Source organism: Hyla sarda, chromosome 9 (assembly GCF_029499605.1).
Source record: "Hyla sarda isolate aHylSar1 chromosome 9, aHylSar1.hap1, whole genome shotgun sequence".
In the NCBI taxonomy this organism is placed as follows: Eukaryota; Metazoa; Chordata; class Amphibia; order Anura; family Hylidae; genus Hyla; species Hyla sarda.
In genome coordinates this window covers 82,187,915-82,211,441 of record NC_079197.1, presented here as the reverse complement: position 1 = coordinate 82,211,441, position 23,527 = coordinate 82,187,915, and the positions used below count along the sequence as shown (strand labels likewise).

The window sequence follows — 23,527 nt, the reverse complement described above, 5'->3', positions numbered from 1 at the left end:
CTGTCCATTTTAGCAACCATGCATAGCAGATGTATGCTAAGGGCAGCATGGTGGCTCAGTGGTTAGCACTGCTGCCTTGCAGTGCTGGGGCCTTGGGTTCAAATCCCACTAAGGACAACAATAAATTAAGCGTTATTATTTTTATAATGACGTCAGCAAAGAGCACTGTGCTCGTGATGTCATCAAGGAGAATTCCAAAAAGAAAAGAATTTCCTTTGTAGTATTCAGCAGCTAATAAGTACAGGAAGGATTAAGATTTTTTAATAGAAGTAATTTACAAATCTGTTTAACTTTCTGGCACCAGTTGATTTAAAAGAAAAAAGGTTTTCACAGGAGTACCCCTTTAACCTCCGGCACCAGTGAGCACAATAAGAAGACATGAAAAATATTCTATATACTCCACATCCTTAAAACACTTAAGTGAACATTCTAGAGGCCAGTTTGTTTTTTGTTTAATAAGTACTGGAAGATGCCTCAACACACATAGTAGCGGTATGGGCAAATTCATTAGGAAGGACTCTGTAAACAAATTATTGGTTAAGGGCTTTTTCAAAGCTCTTCAAGTGTGAAAAAATATTTTTTTTTATGAAACCTACATATTAACAAATAGATTCCAAGTAATCGAGGAGAACCCATTTACAGAATATCAGTGCTTATTGCTGTCCAATATGGATATACTGAACTGTTTACTTTAAAATAAATGTCCACATTTTAACAGCATATAGTTTTTAACATTTACGTGCCGATTTCTTTCTTAATATATGTTGTAGCTGCCTACAGCCAACTCTACAAGGATATTATCCTATTGGTGGCAGAGGGCAGTCTGAACATTATTTTTTTTTATGTCTTTGCCAGATATTTCCAGTTTTGTATTAAAAAAACAGCAATTACCTGTTATACAAATATATCAAACATTTAATCCGTGGACATTAACTTCAACATAGATCTGTCACGATGAACATGCTGACCAACTTGAGCCCACTACTGGACAGCGAAGGAGGTACTGACTGGTGAGTAGGTCCTGCCAAGTTCCCTTCCCGAAGATTGAGATGAGCTGTACCTTTGTCTACTACATGAGAGTGGGTAAACTATTCTTTAAACAATTTTAAAAACTCACATTAGAAGGAGGTATGAATAAGAAAAAGAAAATATCCAGAGAAGCCCTGGGAAGAGAGATTAGAAAGGTGCAAAACCATGATATGGAACAGAGAATAGAAGTGAATTCTTAAGTAGGCATTTCTAGAGTAAGTCCTCCTCCTCTACTCCTTTTAGTAACACTGAAGCTCAGCAGGAGCAGTTGCCACATCCTTTTACACTATTGATGATTTCTTCTTGTAGTTTCCTTCTTTCCTCCTCTTTGGATGACTGCTGGTTGCTTGTATCTGTCTTCAGGCTGTTGTTACTGTTGAGGACCCTGCTGCTCTGTGTATGCCAAAGTTCTGAATAAAGGCTTCCAGGATTATTCAGGAGTCCAAAATGTGTACCCCGTTCTGCTACTTTACCCTGTAAAGAAACAAAAGAACATAGACAAGTGACTGATGTGGAGGCGCCTTACAATGTCAGCTGCACGGAAGTGTTCACAGGGATAGATGGTCAGACTACTCAGTAGGAAGGTGCGCTAGCTTCAGTGCCGCAGTCCTAAAAATAAGAGTCCAATCTCTACAAAGAAGTTAGGTAAACTAACAAAATTCACCATTGAAAGGCAAGTCTGGAGCATAGAGGCCAACTCTTCCTATGCCAAGTTCACAATTACAGTGGTCCCTCAAGTTATAATATTAATCGGTTCCGGGACGACCATTGTATGTTGAAACCATTGTATGTTGAAACCATACCTCTGTGCAAACCTGGTAATTGGTTCTGAAGCCACCAAAATGTCATCCAAAAATAGGAAAAAGTGAGGATTAAAGAAAAATAAGTAGATTACTAATACAGATAAAGCAAGTCCTTATATATAAAAGTAAGAAAGATCTGCTGGGAGCTGTAATCACTGTCTATGTCAGCGTTTCCCAACCTGGGTGCCTCCAGCTGTTGCAAAACTACAACTCCCAGCATGCCCGGACAGCCGTTGGCTGTCCGGGCATGCTGTGAGTTGTAGTTTTGCAACAGCTGGAGGCACCCTGGTTGGGAAACGCTGGTCTATGTAGAGGACAGGAGCTTCTTCAAGGGTCCTGTACAGAACACAGTGTCCTAAAAAAGTTACATGGAGCCGCCCTCACCTGGTGTCCAAAGGAGCAGCTAACCCTGGCACAGTTAAACAGTACAGAACACGTAATACCTCCCTCTACTGTAGGGGGCGCTACCAGACACCAGTCAGTGCATACACTTCAGTAATACAAGTGTTTTACCAGTAAAAAGTCTATTCTGAATGGTCAGCTCTTCCAGCCATTGACACGTTTCGCAGATCTGAACTGTCTGTAGCATTGTATGTGGAGTCTGCTTTCAAGTTACAATGGTCCAGAAAAGACCATTGTATGTTGAAACTATTGCATGTTGAGGCCATTGTAAGTTGAGGGATCACTGTACTGACTTCCATTTTCTATACTAGCTGTATGTAACATTATATATATTATTTTCTATCCCTGGCATTTATGGCCTTTATTATTATCCCCTTCAACACAGAAAACCCAGCACTTGAAATATGACAGATAAAGTACAGGGGGGCATGGGGGGTAGTCATTTAACTGAAGAACATTACACAGAGCAGGCTGCTTACAGGGAATAAAAGACTGTATTTAGCTACATAGCTACAAATGGAGATAGAACAGGACTTAGCTTTACTGTTAACATTAAACCCACTGCTAAAATATGGAGCATAAACCTCTTTTCCATTTAGTCTGTAGGTCAAGTCATCTATAAGGAGCCAGGTTATCGATATTCATTTATAATACTAATGATGATAAAATGTGTATAGTGTGACTCATATACACACAAGACGTGTGACATTTGCTGCAGTTCTACAATGGGCTTTTCAAGAGTAATAAAACCAGGAACGGTAGAGTGAAATTTCTCTATTTGCTCAGTACAGTGCTGTTGTGAGCACAAGTGTCCGATCATGCTGTCTTCCTACAGGGCAAAGGGGAATGGCACACCAGCGGAGAATGATGTAGAGCAGCAGGGAAGGGAATCAGAAACAAGCAGAACTATGCACACAATCCATAGAGGAGAGGTATAACATAAACCCCCATTATATTAGATGTTATGCATTCTATACAGTATGATCGGATCACTACTAGCCTAGATCCCAGTCTTTGTCATAATGTCACCTTGCTAAAGGTATAAGACTCTAGTACCCATTTTATATGTAAACAGCATAGAGAAGCTGAGTTCTATTGTACCGAGTGTTCCTGGGGTAGATACAGGAATCCTATATGAAGATCATCATCAGAAGTAACTGGTTACATATCATAAATATGAAGGGTCTGCATAGAAACTCCACTTAGCAGAAGCATAACGTATGAGCAGCGTCAGAGATCTCTCCTATTATTACAGACATAAATCAGAATTATGCTGACATTTGCTGGATGACACATGTAATAGCTTTTATAAGAAACCACAATTCTACTAATTAAGTACGAGAATAACGATCTTCCATATCTCATGACAGGATTCTAGATTTGACAATTGGAGCTTATCAGGCAATAGCCTCACTTGTTTCCAATTTGTCTATTAAAGTTAAGTGATCACATCAAACATATTGGCAGCAACGGGCACAATGCTTCCTATCTGATCACAGCATAACACAGATGTGCCCTGTAATAAGAGATATAGTGTGCTGCACCCAGGGGACTCTACAACGTACAATGCTGGCGGGAACACTTCTAGGCTACTGCATTTACAGTACATGCTCTATGACTAGCCTACAATGCACAGAATATGGCATGCATGTACATAAAGAATTAATCTTATTAATACTGAGCGATAAATCACTAGTCATTGACCAAAAAAAATATTTAAGCAAAAAGCCATTTTTCAAGCTGAAGGGCCGCAGCTTTGCACATAATAATGCAAGAAGATTTCAGCCAGTGCATCTGTGTTGTGCAAGAGTTGGCTACCAAATAGCAAAAATGGGCACTAAACAGCTTGGAAGTGGGAAGAGGCATCTGTACAAAAATGTAACCATTGTTGCTGGAGGGGCACATATGCTTGTAAATGTGGTATTGAAAGAAAACAATTTTTCTATTGTACATATATCCTAGTTCGACTACTAGTTTATATGAAAGGTTTTTTTTCTCCCCACAATAAACAATTACAGCATATACTAAGGGTACACAAAACATGTTTGACATTTTGGGAAATGGAGTGTGCCTGATGCCTGATTTGCTTATTAAAGGTGCACTCCTCATAAAAGCAAAGTATTAAAAGAGAGAAGCTTCTTTCAATTTAGTTTAATGGTTTTAAAGGGAATTAAGGATCAGATTTCACCATATATATCGTGTGGCAACGAGTTCTGTATGGTAAACTCTTCATCCTCATCATCCCCAGGGGATGTTCCTGCCCCCAGGGATACAAAGTTTGCAAGTTTCCCCCTTCACCCCTGTGAGTAGTCCCCTGGGCAGGGAGTTATACTTACCTAAGCAGACGGAGAAGAGTGGTGACGAGGGCTGTCAATCACACAGAGAGGGAATAATTACAATGAGTAAAGCTCCTTGCCCAGGGGACTACAAACTTCATATCCTTACTATCCCTTGGGGGGGAATATCCCCCACAGATGGTGTGGATGAAGATTTTACCACACATAACACATTACCACACGTTATATATGGTAAAATCTAATGCTTGGTTCCCTTTAAAGAAACAGGTGCAACTCCTGTAAACTTAGGGCTGAGAAATTCAGCTTGAAAATTAAGTTGCACAGCCTCCCATTGTTTTCAATGGGATTATGCTGCAACGTGCATACTGCAGAATTTCAGCAGCAGGAAAATTATGCAGCACAAATTCAATACTAATCACGGCATCTAAAGCAGTTTCAATCATCGGACCACCCACAGCACGATCTTGGGGGTCTGATGAGTGAAAAATGTAACCGGAGCTCTGCTTATCTGCTCTGTGTTTAGGCATCTCCCTGTATAGTCTTCCACTGAGACGTGGATGTGATCCAAAAAGAAGGATATCCCAAGCGGCACTTCTCCTCCCAGGAAAGATGCAATGCAGCAATCCACAGAAAATATTGGTTTGCAATAGACCAATATTTTCTGTGGATTGCTGCATTGCATCTTTCCTGGAAGGAGAAGTGCCGCTTGGGATATCCTTTTTTGGATCACATCCACGTCTCTGCAATATTATCCAGCTGACTGAGAGGTATCTGGACAGGATCCGTGGCTGCTGACCTCCAATACCACTGCGAGCCTACATGCCTGCTGAGGTGTTGTGCTCTTAGCACACCACCATCTGGTAAGCACCTAATTTTCTTGCGCACATTGAAGCTTTGTTAATCCGCCTACACTAGGAGCGCACCTTGTTTTTCTTTATTTTATTTAGTCTTCCACAGAGGCAGGCTATACTTTAGACCACCAATATCACTGATCAGTTTTTATATCAGTGCATAGTACTGAACAGTAATACCAACCCACAGATATTTTGCTATAAATATTTTAAGAAAAATTCTATCTGGAATTTTTTGTTTAAATGTGCATAAGTCCCTCCCCAATATAAATTTAAAATGAGGACTTATTCACCCCTTTTCCCCCCATTTTACAAAAAATAAAAACGTGAAAATATTAACCTCTTGTGGATGCACGGCGTATGTATACGCCCTGCATCCCCTAACCTTAAAGGGGTACTCCGCCCCTAGACATCTTATCCCCTATTCAAAGGATAGGGGATAAGATGTTAGATGGCCGCGGTCCCACTGCTGGGGAGCACGGGGATCCCCGCTGCGGCACCACGCTATCATTACAGCACAGAGCGAGTTCGCTCTGTGAGTAATGACGGGCGTATCAGAGGCCGGAGCAGCGTGACATCATGGCTCCGCCCCTCATGACATCACGGCCCGTCCCCTTAATGCAAGTCTATGGCAGGGGGTTTGACGACCGCCACGTCCCCTCCCATAGACTTGTATTGAAAGGGGCCTGTATTGCCCGTCATTACGTGCAGAGCGAACTCGCTCTGTGCTGTAATGATAGCATAGTGCCGCAGCGGGGATCGAGGGGCTCCCCAGCAGCGGGACTCCGGCGATCTGACATCGATCTGTACCCCTTTAAGGACTCTGGGCATCCCATGACAACGCCTGGGGGAGTCCTGAGACCAATTCAGATTGGCGATTTGCGGCAATACCGGGTTAATCGGGTCCCCGGTGACCCGGAAAAAAAGGATGATAGGTGTCGTCAGAGACGGCACCTATCATCCTTTAGCAGCAGGAGTGAGGTGGCACTGGTGATTAATCAGGACTCCTGCTGTGAGGGTGTCCCTAACAGCACCCGCTCCGCCCCTGTTCCAGAGGGCGAGAGCGGGTGACTGAAATTATCACCTGAGGCTCCCGATCCCCAGCATTGGGGCCCCAGGAGTGTGGATCCTCTGAGCCCAGCAGCAGTAGGTAAGGCTGGTGTCCTGCTGTTACTTAGAAACAACTTCCAGCATGCACAAAAGGGCATGCTGGAAGTTGTTGTTGTGCAACAGCAAAAGGCACAACTACAACTCCCAGAATGCCCTTTGTTAGTTTGTGCATGCTGGGGGTTGTAGTTATGCAACAACTGGAGGCACATTTTTGTGCCTCCGCCTGTTGCATAACTACAACCCCCAGCATGCACGGACAGGGGTGGGGGGGGGGGGCAATCCACTATGGAGGTAACCGGAGGGCATACCTCTCCTCCCATGGCTGCCGTGGATCTGTATTTGATTGAGGCTCAACCAAATAAGCACAGATCACACAGAACAATGGAGTTCAGTAGAACTGCATTGATCTGTATAAGGAATCAAAGGGGACTAATAAAGTGTAAAAAAAAAAAAAGTTTAAAAAGCACACATTAACTCCTTTTACATTAAAAGTTCACATCACCCCCTTTTCTCATATAAAAAGTATGTTAACATAATAAAAATGTATTTGTAATTTCCACGTGCCTAATTGTCAGAACTATTAAAATATAACATTAAATATCCTGTAAGGTCAATGGCGTTAACGTAAAAAAAAAAAAAATGCGTTTCTTTTTAGAACATCATATCCCAGAAAAAAAATGAAGTAAAAATTGTGATCAATACCAAAAATGGTACCAATACAAATAGCAGGGTACGGCAGAAAAAAAAAATATTAATAAGTTTAGATTTTTTTTTTAAATGAGTAAAATATAACGGAAACTAAACAAATTTTTTGTGTTTTGTTTCGGAGAATAAGTTATGGAAAAATGAAAGGTGTCATTACAAAAGTATAAATTGGTCCCACAAAAAACAAGCCCTCATATGGTTCTGTAGGGGAGAAAATAAGAGTTATGGCTATTATAGGCGAGGAGGAAAAAACGAAAGTTCAAAAACTAAAACAAAAATGATAAAGACCTTATTTACATACTATTTTGGTTGAAATTATTTTGTGTACAATCCACATTTGAGGCAAATAGTGATCCATATAGTCAATGAAATAAACATGAGCAGACCAGATCTTATATACAGCATATCAGACACGCATCCTATTGGCATCTTACCACGTACAGAGAGCCACCCCAACGCCGTTTCACACAGAGCTTCTTCAGTGTGATCTGGTTTTGGTCTTAGCACTTTATCTTATACCACACAATGCTTTTTCCTTTTGGTGATCTGAGAGATTGGGTATAGATTATTTTTTGTACTATTGCAATATAGTGTGTGTACTAAATTTAATCTGTATGTTTTCCAGTATTGTGGTACAGCCATTACATTTTCTGTGTTTGCACATAGTGTAAAGTTATTTATTATCTCTCTACTAGACATCCACCTTTTTTATCCACTCAGAGATGCCTTTGTAATCTTTCTGTTGCTGCTGTGTTTTTATTGTAATTTGAATGTGTTATAAAGATCGTTACATTTTCTTCATATTTTCTGTCTCAGTGTGAATTTATAGACTATTTTTATGTTCGCCCACACACTGGACATTCATTTTTTGCAACATTTGAGCCCCTTGTTCTTTGGCTTATAAAGATATAATAAAGTAACATGTACAATTTTTAAACCAACAGGAAAAAAGCAACTCACATAGCCACATGTGAGAAAAATTCTCACATTGACTTCAATGGAAGCCGATCAACCATGCCATAGAAAGTGACATGTTATTTCTTTCTGTAGGTTTCCATTCTGAAACTCCCACTAAAATTAATGGAAGGAAGCTTTAGGACAAGCTCCCATGTGCTGATCGCAGCTTGAAGAAAGCAATACACAAAAGTGAGGTGTTTGTCCATGTGCACATGCCCTAACAATTACAGGCAATTTAAGGTTTGGATAAAAGACTCTTTAAATGGGAATATGTCAGCTCTAGAGCGTGCTCAGAGCTAAAGTGTGAAAGAGGCTGTGCTGAGCCTCCTCCCTCTGCTATCTGCCCAAAATTGATTGATGTACAGGGTTCATCTTCCAGCACTGAGCCATGCATGACAATCAAAGTACTGAGGGATGAAGGATGGGGGAGGGAGGAGGCTAGGCTTAGTACAAGCTCTTTGACATTTTAGCTCTGAGCAGGATCTAGAGATGACAGTTTGCCTTTAAAAGGAGTATTCTGGTATCATAAGAGTGTATTTAAACAAGATTATTTCCCCAACTCACTAATATAGTGTTACCACTTATTGTACTGGCTTCAGCATGCTTTTGCATATTTCCCCCCTGACACGAAGTTGGTTAGCTCTTTTATTGTCAGAGTGGTCCTTAGCTTCCCTGTTCCTCCCTCTCCCAAGAAAATGCATTATCATTTCATGTCAGTAAGTGTGGCTGGATATTGCCTCTAAGCTCTAGCCCTGTCCCCTGAGTGTCATCACCTCTGACTAGCCCCGACATAACCATTTCCCTGAGTGTGTGAATAAAAATATATATATATTTATATATTATAGTCATGGCTGCAAATGTTGACACCCCTGAATTTTTTCTAGAAAATGAAGTATTTCTCACAGAAATGGATTGCAGTAACACATGTTTTGCTATACACATGTTTATTCCCTGTATGTATTGGAACTAAACCAAAACAGGGAGGAAAAAAAGAAAATTGGACATAATGTCACAGCAAACTCCAAAAATGGTCTGGAAAAAATTATTGGCACCCTTAACTTAATATTCAGTTGCACACCCTTTGGAAAAAATAACTGAAATCAGTGGCTTCCTATAACCATCTATAAGCTTCTTACACCTCTCAGCCGGAATGTTAGACCACTCTTCCTTTGCAAACTGCTCCAGGTCTCTCTTATTGGAAGGGCGCCTTTTCCCAACAGCAATTTTAAGATCTCTCCACAGATGTTCAATGGGATTTAGATCTGGACTCATTGCTGGCCACTTCAGAACTCTCCAGCACTTTGTTGCCATCCATTTCTGGGCGCTTTTTGATGAATGTTTGGGGTCAATGCCCTGATGGAAGACCCAAGATCTCGGACGCAAACCCAGCTTTCTGACACTGGGCTGTACAGTGCGCCCAAAATCCATTGGTAATCCTCAGATTTCATTATGCCTTGCACACATTGAAGGCACACAGTGCCAGAGGCAGCAAAACAACCCCAAAACATAATTGAACCTCCACCATATTTCACTGCAGGTACTGTGTTCTTTACTTTGTAGGCCTCATTCCGTTTTCGGTATACAGTAGAATGATGTGCTTTACCAAAAAGCTCTCTCTTGGTCTCATCTGTCCACAAGACATTTTCCCGGAAGGATTTTGGCTTACTCAAGTTCATTTTGTCAAAATGTAGTCTTGCTTTTTTCATGTCTCTGTGTCAGCAGTGGCGTCCTGGGTCTCCTGCCATAGCGTTTCATTTCATTTAAATGTTGAAGGATAGTTCGCGCTGACACTGATGCTCCCTTAGCCTGCAGGACAGCTTGGATATCTTTGGAACTTGTTTGGGGCTGCTTATCCTTTCTCTTCAGTCCACGCCTAGGGAGATTAGCTACAGTGCCATGGGTTGCAAACTCCTTGATAATGTGGACAACTGTGGACAAAGGCAAATCTAGATATCTGGAGATGGACTTATAACCTTGAAATTGTTGATATTTTTCCCCAATTTTGGTTCTCAAGTCCTCAGACAGTTTTCTTCTCTTTCTGTTGTCCATGCTTAGTGTGGCACACACAGACACACAATGAAAAGACTAAGTGAACTTCTCTCTTTTTTACTTGCACCTGTTACTTGCCCCAGGTGCATTTAAAGGAGCATCACATGCTTAAAACAATCTTATTTTTCCACAATTTTGAAAGGGTGCCAATTATTTTGTCCAGCCCACTTTTGGAGTTTGGTGTGACATTATGTCCAATTTGCTTTTTTCCTCCCTTTTTGGTTTAGTTCCAATACACACAAAGGGAATACACATGTGTATAGCAAAACATGTGTTACTGCAATCCTTTCTGTGAGAAATATTTCATTTGGTAGAAAAATTTCAGGGGTGCCAACATTTACGGCCATCGCAAGAATGTGCTGTGGTTACAAAATGCTGCCTTGTGCTGAACAATGCCACAGGCAGGAGAGCAGATAGGAAATTAATAGTAGGTGCTGAAATTTCAATGATTGTGCGATAGTCTGCTGTGAAATCAGATGTTCTGCAACAGCTCAGGGCGGGAACTAGTAGGATAGATGGTAGGAGGGGAGTAGGCAGATCGGTAAGCAATGTAATATACTACTTTAGCATATATAATATTTTTTACCAGATGTTTGCATACCCCTCTATATCTATATAACTTACCTTGTCCAATACAATAATTTCGTCTGCATCAACTATGGTAGATAATCTGTGAGCAATGAACACAGATGTTCTGTGCTTGACCATATTCCGCATTGAACTGAGAATATTCTGTAGGATGAAGAACACACGGTTAAAGTTCGGAAGTTACAGGCGTTTTTGCACTGCACTGTAATAGAAATAAATTATATTCTGCCACCAAGAGAACTGAAATTACAAGTAGAGGATGTGCTGTCCAGGTTACACAGCTGTCACTGTAAAACGTACTTTGAATGAAAAAGTACTTGTTTTGATCATTGTATTGTAAATATAATATTTTGCATTGGGCGTACACTTTTTGTGTAGATTGAGTGCATATTTTGGGTTACCTTTACAAAGCGCCTTTTGTTGTAGACTCTTTCTGAAACTCATCTGTAGTAGAGCACTTCATAGTTATTTTTGCAGTGGTGATGAATTTATCATTTGTGCAGATCAGTGTAATTAGGTACAAATGTACACCATCATTAGGATGGCTAAAAGAAGTGTTTTCAACAACATACTTGCATAACACTTGTGGACCTGTGCCTAATTTATCATAGTGTGTGCACCATAAAGCGTGCAGAAAATCACTTCAGCCACGTCAGCATTCATAAATTACCCCTCAGACTGCACATCCATTTTTAGATAGCCCTTTTGCTGTTAAGCAAAACTTTCAAGAAATGAACATGAAGTTTCATTTTTGTTCCCTTTTGGTAATAATAACAATTATTCTTTATTTATATAGCACATACAGATTCTGCAGCGCTGCTACACTCAAATTGGTTCCCTGTCCCCATTGGGGCTTACAATCCAAATTAACTTATAAGTATGTTTTTTGGAGTGTGGGAGGAAGCTGAAGGAAAGCCATACAAACACATTGAGAACATACAAACTTGTTGCAGATGTTGTCCTTGGTGGGATTTTAACCCAGGACCTCAGTGCTGCAAGGCAACAGTGCTAACCTCTGAGCCACCGTGCTGCCCATACTTTGGTACAGTATAAGCGCTCCACCCATTTACATCAGGTGTTCGTATTTAGCAGGAAACTACATTTGGTTATGTACACGCTCATAAAAATCACTCTGAAAATATCACCTCAAAATCTGCCGTGTGGATTTTGTAGCTGATTTTAGTGAATGTAGTTTTACATGTGGCTTTTTTTTCCTCTATATATATATATATATATATATATATATATATTTTTTTTTTTTTTTTTTAACCTCCCATTGATTTTAATATCAATGTGGAAATGTCATTTTTTTTCTGCACACTGTTTTCTGATCATTCCCCACTGAAGTCTGTTGGATTGTTTTAAAGTTAAAAGCCTGTGTATTTTTTTATGTAATAGTCAGTGCACTGTGTGTAAAAAGAAAAATACTTTTCTTTGCCCATTTGTGTGAACAAGTCCTAAGGGTTCAGCAACAAGTGACCTATGAACTGTGCATTTTTCATGTGGAATTTATACAACTGCGGATTTGTTATTTTTCTTTAATTTGAATAATCTGCCCCACAATCTGGAATAAATAAAAATACATTAAAAAATCTGTCTGAAATGCTGCAGAGAATCAGGAGGACATACCCTTGGTGTAGCTAGCTTTTTTTAATTCAGTTGGAGAGGTAGGTGTTTACTTGGTGTTGTGTGGTTGCTGTGGGGTTGTGTCTGTGGGGTGGAGATAAGTGGCCCAGTGTGTAACAGCAGTAGTGTTCACCATGCAATGCTCCACCAGACTGTACAGAGTTGCCGGTAGCTCTTTTTTAATTTTGTGCAGGCTCTAAGGCTCAATAGTTGGAAATGGAGGATCTCACTGTGGGTTGTCAGTTTTTGGCCTCAGCCTAAAACAATAAGGACTTAAAGGGGTACTCTGCTGGAAAAGATTTTTCTTTAAATCAACTTGTGCAAGAAAGCTAAACCGATTTGTAAATTACTTATTTTTAAAAATCTTAATCCTTCCAGTACTTATCAGCTGCTGTATGCTCCAGAGGAAGTTCTTTTCTTTTTGACCACAGTGCTTTCTGCTGACACCTCTGTTCATGTCAGGATCTGTCCAGAGCAGGATAGATTTGCTATGGAGATTTGCTTCTACTCTATAAAGTTCCTAAAATGGACAGAGGTGTCAGCAGAGAACAGTGTGGTCAAACAGAAAGGAAATCAAAAAAAGAAAAGAACTTCCTCTGGAGCATACAGCAGTTGATAAGTATTGATGGGATTGAGATTTTTAAATAGAAGTAATTTACAAATCTGTTTAACTCTCTGGCACCAGTTGATTAAAAACATTTTTTCCCCAGCGGAATACCCCTTTAAAGTGAACCTGGCATAAAAAAGACTTCTGACACATCCTAGAGACACAAAGATTTTGATTGAGTGTGAAGACCCCAACTGATCCCTAGAACGAGTCAGGAGAGAAGCGTATAGCTGAGTGCTTTTCTTCCCTTTGTTTCTTTGGAACCAAGATGGTCCCACAGACTTTAATTATCTATCTGTCTCAGTAAATTTATTCATTCATTCATTTTATATATTTATTAATTATTGACAATTTCATTAGAATGAAATATCATGTTCATGCTTTCAATATTTTACTTAGCTGCAATAGATCGGTAAAAATGGATGTGCTTACATGCTGCAGATTTGCTCCATTAATTTTACTAGGGGAGTAAAAGTCTGTAGCAGATCCACATCTTATCTGCAGTGTGTGAACGCACCCTAAGCAGGGAATTAAAGCAGTTTGGTGAAGAAAGGTAAAGCAAAAGTGTGCTGGTCTTGGTGCCATCCATCATAATGAAGCTGGGCCCACACTATCTGCTGTATATTAGAGCTAACACTCTGCTATAATAGCCAGGATCAAAGATAAATCCTATCATCTAAGTGGTTAGGCAGTGACAGGACTCTTTGATAATAAAAGAAAAACAAAAACCCACAATACATCATTGGTATTGCCACATCTATAACAGTCACAGTCATATCACAACATAATAGTCATATCCGATAAACAGAGAGGCTCTATATCCTGACCATCAGAAACTATATATCCTGACCATCTTTGGAAGGACAGATACTCTAGAACAGGGGTGTCAAACTCAAATTCATCGGGGGCCGCATCAGCAGTTTGGTCACCCTCAAAGGGCCGGTTGTATCTGTAGGACCCCCACCATACCGTATATGCCGGCGTATAAGACGACTGGGTGTATAAGACGACCCCCAACTTTTACAGTTAAAATGTAGAGTTTGGGATATACTCGCCATATAAGACTACCCCTCCTACCGAAATGTACAGTACCTTGTAGTTCCCCCCACATTAGTAGGCAGCATGTTCCCCCACATTAGGTTGGCAGTATAGTTCCCCCCCCACATTAGGTTGGCAGTATAGTTCCCCCCACATTAGGTTGGCAGTATAGTTCCCCCCACATTAGGTAGGCAGTATAGTTCCCCCCACATTAGGTAGGCAGTATAGTTCCCCCCACATTAGGTAGGTAGCATGTTCCCCCACATTAGTATGGCAGCATGTTCCCCCACATTAGGTTGGCAGTATAGTTCCCTCCACATTTGGTTGGCAGTATAGTTCCCCCCACATTAGGTTGGCAGTATAGTTCCCCCCACATTAGGTTGGCAGTTTAGTGCCCCCCACATTAGGTTGGCAGTATAGTTCCCCCCACATTAGGTTGGCAGTATAGTTCCCCCCACATTAGGTTGGCAGTATAGTTACCCCCACATTAGTTAGGCAGTATAGTTACCCCCACATTAGGTAGGCAGCATGTTCCCCCACATTAGCTTGGCAGCATGTTCCCCCACATTAGGTTGGCAGTATAGTTCCCCCCACATTAGGTAGGCAGTATAGTTCCCCCCACAATAGGTAGGCAGCATGTTCCCCCACATTAGGTAGGCAGCATGTTCCCCCACATTAGGTAGGCAGTATAGTTCCCCCCACATTAGGTTGGCAGCACCCCCCCCCTCCCCACAGACATACAGCCTCCAGCCATATACAGTATATGGCTGGAGGCTGTATGTCTGTGTGCTGCCCCCACTGTGATCCGGTCACCGCTCCTCCGGCCCGGGGTCACAATCTACTGCTATGGCCTATGGACCATAGCAGTAGGTGCCAGGACCGGTCGAGCGGTGACCAGAACGCAGAAGAGAAGAAGATAACACGCCGCCGGTCACTTACCAGGCCCCGGCCGGAGAGCGTCGTCCTGGTCCTCCCGCGTCTCTATGGTTGTACGCACGGGACGTCACTGACGTACTGTGCGTACAACCATAGAGGCTGAGGACCAGGAGGACCGAAGGAGGATCGCTAGAGGGCAGACGTTGGTGAAGGCTGGCGGCGGCTACGCGGGCCACATGACGAGGTCTGGTGGGCCTTGTGTTTGACACCCGTGCTCTAGAACATTTTAACTGCACCTTTGGGATTCACTGTAGTGTAGTAGTGTATAATGTATTGTTAAAAAATTGCTTTGTTTGTGAATGTGTTGGTTATTAAAAGGTGGTCCATGTAAGTCATAGTAGAATGTTACTAAGTGGTTGTCCAGTGAAAAAAATAATTTTCCACATCCAGTAGATAGGGCATAAATAGCTAATCACATAGGGCCCAACCACTAAGAGCCCCCACAATCTCCAGAATGGAACCCCAGCTCTCAGTGAGAAGCGCATGCTGTAGATGGCACATGCTACATTAATTTCTATCAAAGTGATCAAGAGACTGGAGTACAGTATCTCAGACACTAGAAATGAATGGACTGCATGCCTGCAGCATGCTCCCCTCTTACTGAGAGCCAGGGTCCTGTTCTGGAGATCGCAGGGGTTCCACAATCAGCTACTTATTCCCTATTCTGTGTATAGGAGATAAAAAATTGTTTTCATTGGACAACCCCTTCATAGCATTACTTCATAACTTAAATGTTTTGATTGGTTAGTCAGGCACTATAGACTTCTAATGGATCCGTTATCCTGCGATCAAACAGACTGAGCAATCAGCCAGGAAATGAAGTGCTTTACCGTGCGCATGACACAGCTATATCTAACAACTTGTTTAATGAAATGACAGTAACACTCTAAAGTGCACTCATTCTAAATCTAACCAGTTCTTCAGGGCAAGGAATCTGCACACATCAGTATGACTACAGATCCTTTTAAATACACTGCTCAAACAATAAAGGGAAAACGTAAACAACACAATGTAACTCCAAGTCAATCACACTTCTGTGAAATCACACTGTCCACTCAGGAAGCAACACTGATTGACAATCAATTTCACATGCTGTTGTGCAAATGGAACAGACAACAGGTGGAAATGATAGGCAATTAGCAAGACACCCCCAATAAAGGAGTGGTTCTGCAGGTGGCGACCACAGACCACTTCTCAGTTCCTATGCTTCCTGGCTGATATTTTGGTCACTTTGAATGCTGGCGGTGCTTTCACTCTAGTAGTAGCATGAGACGGAGTCTACAACACACACAAGTGGCTCAGGTAGTGCCGCTCATCCAGGATAGCACATCAATGTGAGCTGTGGCAAGAAGGTTTTCTGTGTCTGTCAGCGTAGTGTCAAGAGGAATTATGGGCTGGCCCGCCCGTTCCCCATACCTGGAACCGATTGAGCACATCTGGGACATCATGTCTCGCTCCATTCGCCAATGCCATTTTGCACCGCAGACTGTCCAGGAGCCGCCTCATCAGGAGCATGCCCAGGCATTGTAGGGAGGTCATACGGGCATGTGGAGGCCACACACACTACTGAGCCTCAATTTTACTTATTTTAAGGACATTACATCAAAGTTAGATCAGCCTGTAGTGTGGTTTACCACTTTGATTTTGAGTGGGACTCCATATCCAGACCTCCATGGGTTGATAAATTTGATTTCCATAAATTTTTGCGTGATTTTGTTGTCAGCACATTCAACTATGTAAAGACGAAAGTATTTCATACGATTAATTCATTCAGATCTAGGATGTGTTATCTTAGTGTTCTCTTTATTTTTTTGAGCAGTGTAGGAAGATCCACGTACAAAGCCTTTTACACAGCACATTGATTGTATGGCCAGAGCTGCACGAACAATTGCTGAATTATTTGTGCAGCCCTAAATTTAGATCAGTGTCGGACGCACATCCTGTTTATAAAAGGAGACGTGTGGCTGACCAACAATTTTTTTAGGGCCGTACAATCACAGCGATCAGACAACAAACACCCAGTTGCTGGTTTGTCAGCTGATGGTTGAGTTTTTTACATGGGGCATTAACCTGCCTGTTTGGGCAATAACTGAAGTGTGTGTTAATTAATAAAGAATCCAGAGAGTGAAGAGTTAATTTCCTACGAGCGACATTTTCTTTTAACATTCCTTAGAGAAATCAAATGTAGCTCAGGCACTGTCACACTTATCAGATTAGCAGGCGATGACTGACAGCTGTAAGGAAAAACACACTGACAAGTATATATCACGTGGTTCATTATGTGAAAGCCTTTGATGTCACTACAGTAACCAGATGTTTTACAATGTTTTAAATCTAATTTATATCTCTTCAGAGAGACATCAATATCCAGTGAGACAAACATATGTTTGTGCGCATTTAGATACAAAGACAATATCTGAAAAGGAGCGACCTTCTATAGAGGAAGCATATGCTATACAATAGGGGGATTACTGATGGGAATAAATGGTAGTAACTGATCCCATGCAGATTTTAGATGCAGCTTATCTTTAGAGTGCATAAAAACCCAAGATGTAACTTCTGGATACATAACTACAGTAATATAACAAAAAAACCTATAAATACGCCACTGCAGCGTATAGGGTAAACCCACCAAGAGTAAAAGATGTATATAATAAAATAAATAAAAAGTATATTAATCTGAAAAATCAATTACCATAGAATTTAATAAATATAATTTTATTTTACAAAAAATACATATATCATACACAAGCAAGAAAAGTTGGTAATATATAGCTATATAACATACATAAAAATAGTAATCATTAGCGCAATTTGATAATGTGTATAATTATTTAAAAAAATATTTTATATGTATATATATATGTAAATAAATAAGCTTAAAAAATGCAAAGGATAGGAGGGACGGGGAAAAGGATATAAAAAAGTTGTAATGAGGGAAGACGTAAATGTCGGGGTCAACTGATCACCAATGGATCATAAAAACACCTTTTGCTAAAAAAATATATATATACGTGCAATGTGACACTCAATTTAAAGCATAACAAAATGTATGTAACCTTAAAGATAAAAATATATAAGGTGCAATGTGCAACACAGAAATGTACGTGTATACAATAAATATAAAAAAAGGGGAAAACAGTGCAAAAAACAAAAATTAAGGTGCTGGGAGTAAAGGTGTCAGAATGTAAATACTTGAACCCACATGTAAAAAGAGGATGGGTTCCACGTCCCTGCGATCACCTCCAACGCGTTTCACCGTGACCGGCTTTGTCAAGGAGTAATTATACACATTATCAAATTGCGCTAATGATTACTATTTTTATGTATGTTATATAGCTATATATTACCAACTTTTCTTGCTTGTGTATGATATATGTATTTTTTGTAAAATAAAATTATATTTATTAAATTCTATGGTAATTGATTTTTCAGATTAATATACTTTTTATTTATTTTATTATATACATCTTTTACTCTTGGTGGGTTTACCCTATACGCTGCAGTGGCGTATTTATAGGTTTTTTTAGTGGTTGTTTTGGGTTTTCCCCAATTTTATTCAGACCACAGTACATAGGACTTTTTTAGGTTGTAGTAATATAACAAAGCCAAATTTACCTCCTCTGTTATGGAATCCAAAGAAGAAGTAGCTTCATCATAAAGAATAATGGGTGGGTTCTTCAATATTGCTCTGGCAATTGCTACACGCTGTTTCTCCCCACCTGCACAAGAGGATCATTGTTATACAGTATGTTCCTGCCATAAACTATATAATTTAATGTACATTGAATGGGCATTTTTAAAATCTTACATACAAAGATATATTTACCACTTTATATATAGTTCATTCAACCTGAACATGTCTTTACCCCCTTTAGTATTCTTTTAATTCATAGGGATCAGTGATCTATATATGATCAATCCCCATCATGGAAGGAAAGCATTGGCAAAAACATTAACAGCTCCAAAGATTAAAGAATAAAAGCCCATGTCATATGGAGCGATTATCTGCTGAACAGGCCGATAGCACTCTGTGTAATAGGGCCAGCAATCAGCTGATGTATAATTGTATAATAGAGGAAGTATAGCCAATAAGTGATGGCAACTAAGGGGTGCATGATCAATCTAGAGATCATTCGTGCAGGAAAGGCTGTGTAATAGGCTCGGTAACCAAATGACGATCTACAAGATCTGCCCTAGTTTACAAAGAGGCTTGGGCTGTTTTATACTCAGGTCTTCAGATGATCAAGGGCTCTAAAAGTCCCAAGTAAGGGTACATTCACACCACAATTTTGGCATACAGCAACTGGATCAGTGGGAGAATTTAAAACGCGGCTGCAGCCACATCCCTGACGTACTGCATTCCTTTCAATGAGCCGGACAGAGTCAGATAGCCACTATTTTTTATTATCAAACCAATCAAGTTTATTAAAAAGTGCACAAGAAATGATACCAGTACAATAATAACAGCTGGGATGCAACCCTGGCAGAAAAGAGTGAGGTTAAGTATAAATTAAAAAGAACAAAGAAAACACATTAAAAAAACAGAACGTTCCACAAATTGTATAATACAAAAGTGTGTACGCCATCTCAAAAATGTATATCAATAAAGTGACATGGTATACCCATATAATCAGGACAATAAGAGGAAGACACCCAGGGCTCCCACACCTTCTAAAAACAACCCACCCCATCCTCCCGCATGGCTGACAGTTTCGCAAACAAAACTATAATATTAACCCTGGCAAAAAAGGCATCCCAAGAAAGATCAGGTTGCTTCCACAAAATTAGATGAAACAATCTAAAGGACACGTGAGAAGGTTTATCGCTTAGGAGACAAAAGCAGGGCAATATAAGTATAAGGGCAAGTAAAACCTGTCAAGTCATGTAGAAGATACACAACCATTTTCCAAAAGACGTGGACAGCAGGGCAACTCCACCATAATTGATACATATTACCTATACTAGAGCAACCTCTAAAGCAGTAGGGTGAGGAATATGTAAATGAGCCGGGATTTAATAGACCCGATGCAATAAATCAAAGACACTTGCACACTTCCTTTGCTCACTGCCTTTCAGCAGGCCTGCACACGGGGTATAGATAATGTAAAGAGTTAAAGTCGGCTTCCCACTGTAACATATAATTCAATTTTGGTCCTTGGGCGGTGCAATAAGCAAAGCATGTAAGTGAGGCAACCAATCCCTACCTAAGGGGAGTAGCAGGAAGTATTTTCAAGTATGGCGGAAGAGGTTGCTCTAGAGCCTGGGACCAGGGAGCGAAGAAAAGAAAAGACGTGGTAAGAGCAGAAGAGCTCGGAGGGTGGGGGATGATAGCGTTCCATAAAGGTATCCATAGACATCAAGTTTTTGTTAACCAAAAAAGTCAGCTAAAATAGTCAAACTCTGTTCCATCTACCAGGAAAAGTTAGAAGGGAGAAAGCCTGGAGAAAAAGCAGGGTTCAAAAGCAAAAGGGGTTAGAGGAGAGGGGATAGATTGCAAAGAAAAGCGAAAGCATACCTGCCAACAACGAGAAAGAGCATGAAGGAGCTTGGTCAGCTCATTTATGAACCATATCAGTTCTCCATCTGTCTCATTGAAATAAATGGGCTATGGCGCTGGTCTGGCGGGGATATATGGCAGCAGCCAGTTTTTAAATTCTTTGCCATATACCCGAATCGTTGTGTGAATGCAGCCTTAGAATTTTTTAAGTGTCTTCTTAATCTAAGGCAGAGAGGCACATATACCAACACTGGTGCATTGTTCGGTCGTGCATTTTCCATGCATAGTGCATACTTCAAACAGGTCAGTCACATGGAGAACAAGCAGCCAAGAATACACATTGTGCATGGGTTTATTGATGTGTGAGACACTCATCCTTATTCACCACCACAGCTTCCATAAGTCAAATGCACAATGGACCAGATTTATCAAACTGTGTGAGAGAAAAAGTGGAGGAATTTTCCCACAGCAACCAATCACAGCTTAGCTTTCACTTTACCAGAATTCGTTAACTGAGCTGTGATTGGTCGCCGTGAAAAAAAATCACTCCACTTTTTCTCTCACAAAGTTTGATAAATCTGGGCAAATGTCTTACTGTACAATATCCTTGTATTAATAATCATAAGGTTTATTGCCACATTGTGAGACACACATCCTCCGTTATAGTCATTGAGCCCTGGAATTAACTTTCTTTCTGGCAGGAAAATGTTCACACTTTGGACAAACAAATAAAATTAATTTTGCAATAATTAAATAGAAACTAGGTGAATTCCCATTCAGAGGCTGTGAGTGATTAAAAGTAATCATCTTCTCATGTCTTTAGTATTAGAAAACATATATCCTCTAAGATTGGTAAAGGTGTGATAACATGAAAGACATTTTTGAGCCTAGATCATTTGAAAGTTAAGAGTCAGGACCAGATGCAAATAGAATAGCAGGTTCAGACATATTTCATGCATTCTAGGGAGGCATTCTAAGGGGGCTGCCTTATAGAGATGGAAATTGTAGTAGACAGCAGCCCCTTGCTTGGGACTACCATCTATGAGCCAGAGCACAAATGGTATTTTTAGGTCTAGAAGTCTTCAGCACAAAATTTCAGGAAACACATTGGGCCATATTTATCAATGTTTTGTCTCTTTTTGGTGCATTGCACTGGCTAATTTGCTGTGGGTAAAAAAAATAAATAAAAAAATTAAAATTATTTTTTATATTTCCTGGAGTTTTGATCCTGGTATTCCAACACATAAAATCCCCTTTTTATTTCTCAATCAAGTGTCAAGGAGGTAAAGAGGAGCTTCTCAAGTGAGAAGGTGTGCTGGGCTGTGACACTTGAGCAGCCTTGCTCCACCTTTTTGACACTTGGCTGAGAAACAAAAAGATGATTTTTATATGTTTGGCAACTACCATCAGCTTAAGGAAAGGTACAGTTTGCTCTAAAAACAGTCTGTCATCAGTGTCACCTGCACTCTAACCTGTTAAACCTGATAAGGACACTTACCTATCCCTGATCCGTGGTCATAATCCTCCTCATTTGGGCGGCAGGTGTTGGGCAGGGGCGGCGCTTTAGGAACAAGTTGATGTAACCGCTGCTACTACCTCAAGTCTGTTTGCAGCCGAGCAGAGTGAAAAAGCAGCAGTGGTGATGTCAACGTGCTACAAGGTGATTTCAACCAGCACTACAAGCCTGTACCAAGAAGTTTATGTGAAGGACAGTGATGATACAGTGGGGATCAAAAGTTTGGGCACCCCAGGTAAATTTTTTTTTATTAATGTGCATAAAGAAGCCAAGGAATGATGGAAAAATCTCCAAACGGCATCAAATTACAGATTAGACATTCTTATAATATGTCAATAAAAGTTAGATTTTATTTCCATCATTTACACTTTCAAAATAACAGAAAACAAAAAAAAATGGCGTCTGCAAAAGTTTGGGCACCCTGCAGAATTTATAGCATGCACTGCCCCCTTTGCAAAGCTGAGACCTGCCAATGTCATGGGTTGCTCTCAATCATCATCAGGGAAGACCAGGTGATGTCAATCTCAAAGGTTTTAAATGCCCAGACTGATTTGACCTTGCCCCAACAATCAGCACCATGGGTTCTTCTAAGCAGTTGTCTAAAAATCTGAAACTGAAAATAGTTGACGCTCACAAAGCTGGAGAAGGCTATAAGAAGATAACAAAACATTTTCAGATGTCAATTTCCTCTGTTCGGAATGTAATTAAGAAATGGCAGTCATCAGAAACAGTGGAAGTTAAAGCAAGATCTGGAAGACCAAGAAAAATATCAGACAGAACAGCTCGCAGGATTGTGAGAAAAACTATTCAAAACCCACATTTGACTGCACAATCCCTCCAGAAAGATCTGGCTGACAATGGAGTTGTGATACACTATTCCACTATAAAAAGAGATACTTGTACAAATATAGTCTTCATGGAAGAGTCATCAGAAGAAAACCTCTTCTACGTCCTCACCACAAAAAATCAGCATTTGAACTTTGCAAATGAACATATAGGCAAGCCTGATGCATTTTGGAAACAAGTTCTGTGGACCGATTAGGTTAAAATTGAACGTTTTGGCCGGAATGAGCAAAGGTACTTTTGGAGAAGAAGGGGAACAGAATTTAATGTAAAGAACCTCTGTCCAACTGTTAAGCATGAGGGTGGATCAATCATGCTTTGGGGTTGTATTGCATCCAGTGGCACAGGGAACATCTCACGAGTAGAAGGAAAATTGGATTCAATAAAATTTCAGAAAATTTTGGATGCTAACTTGATGCCATCTGTGAAAAAGCTAACGTTAAAGAGAGGATGGCTTCTACAAATGGATAATGATCCTAAACACACCTCGAAATCCACAGGGGATTACATCAAGAGGCATGAACTGAAGGTTTTGCCATGGCCTTCACAATCTCCTGACCTCAACATCATTGAAAATCTATGAATAGACCTTAAAAGAGCAGTGCTTGACAGACAGCACAGAAATCAAAGAACTGGAAGACTTTTGTAAGGACAAATGGGCAAAGATACC

At 40.5% G+C, this 23,527-nt stretch overlaps 1 protein-coding gene across 3 annotated transcripts in view; it reads right to left on the bottom strand.

Moving 5' to 3' along the window:
- Positions 1-282: 282 nt before the first annotated feature.
- The window catches only part of ABCB7 (ATP binding cassette subfamily B member 7), a 194,819-nt gene continuing 171,574 nt past the window's right edge, over positions 283-23,527 (bottom strand). For all 3 annotated transcript variants that reach the window (XM_056538294.1, XM_056538295.1, XM_056538296.1), the window contains 3 exons: positions 18,617-18,720; positions 10,828-10,935; positions 283-1,503 (listed from right to left, as the gene is read on the bottom strand). In XM_056538294.1, the coding sequence (XP_056394269.1) occupies positions 1,285-1,503; positions 10,828-10,935; positions 18,617-18,720 (431 nt within the window). In that variant the 3' untranslated portion in view covers positions 283-1,284. The remainder of the gene's footprint in view (positions 1,504-10,827; positions 10,936-18,616; positions 18,721-23,527) is intronic.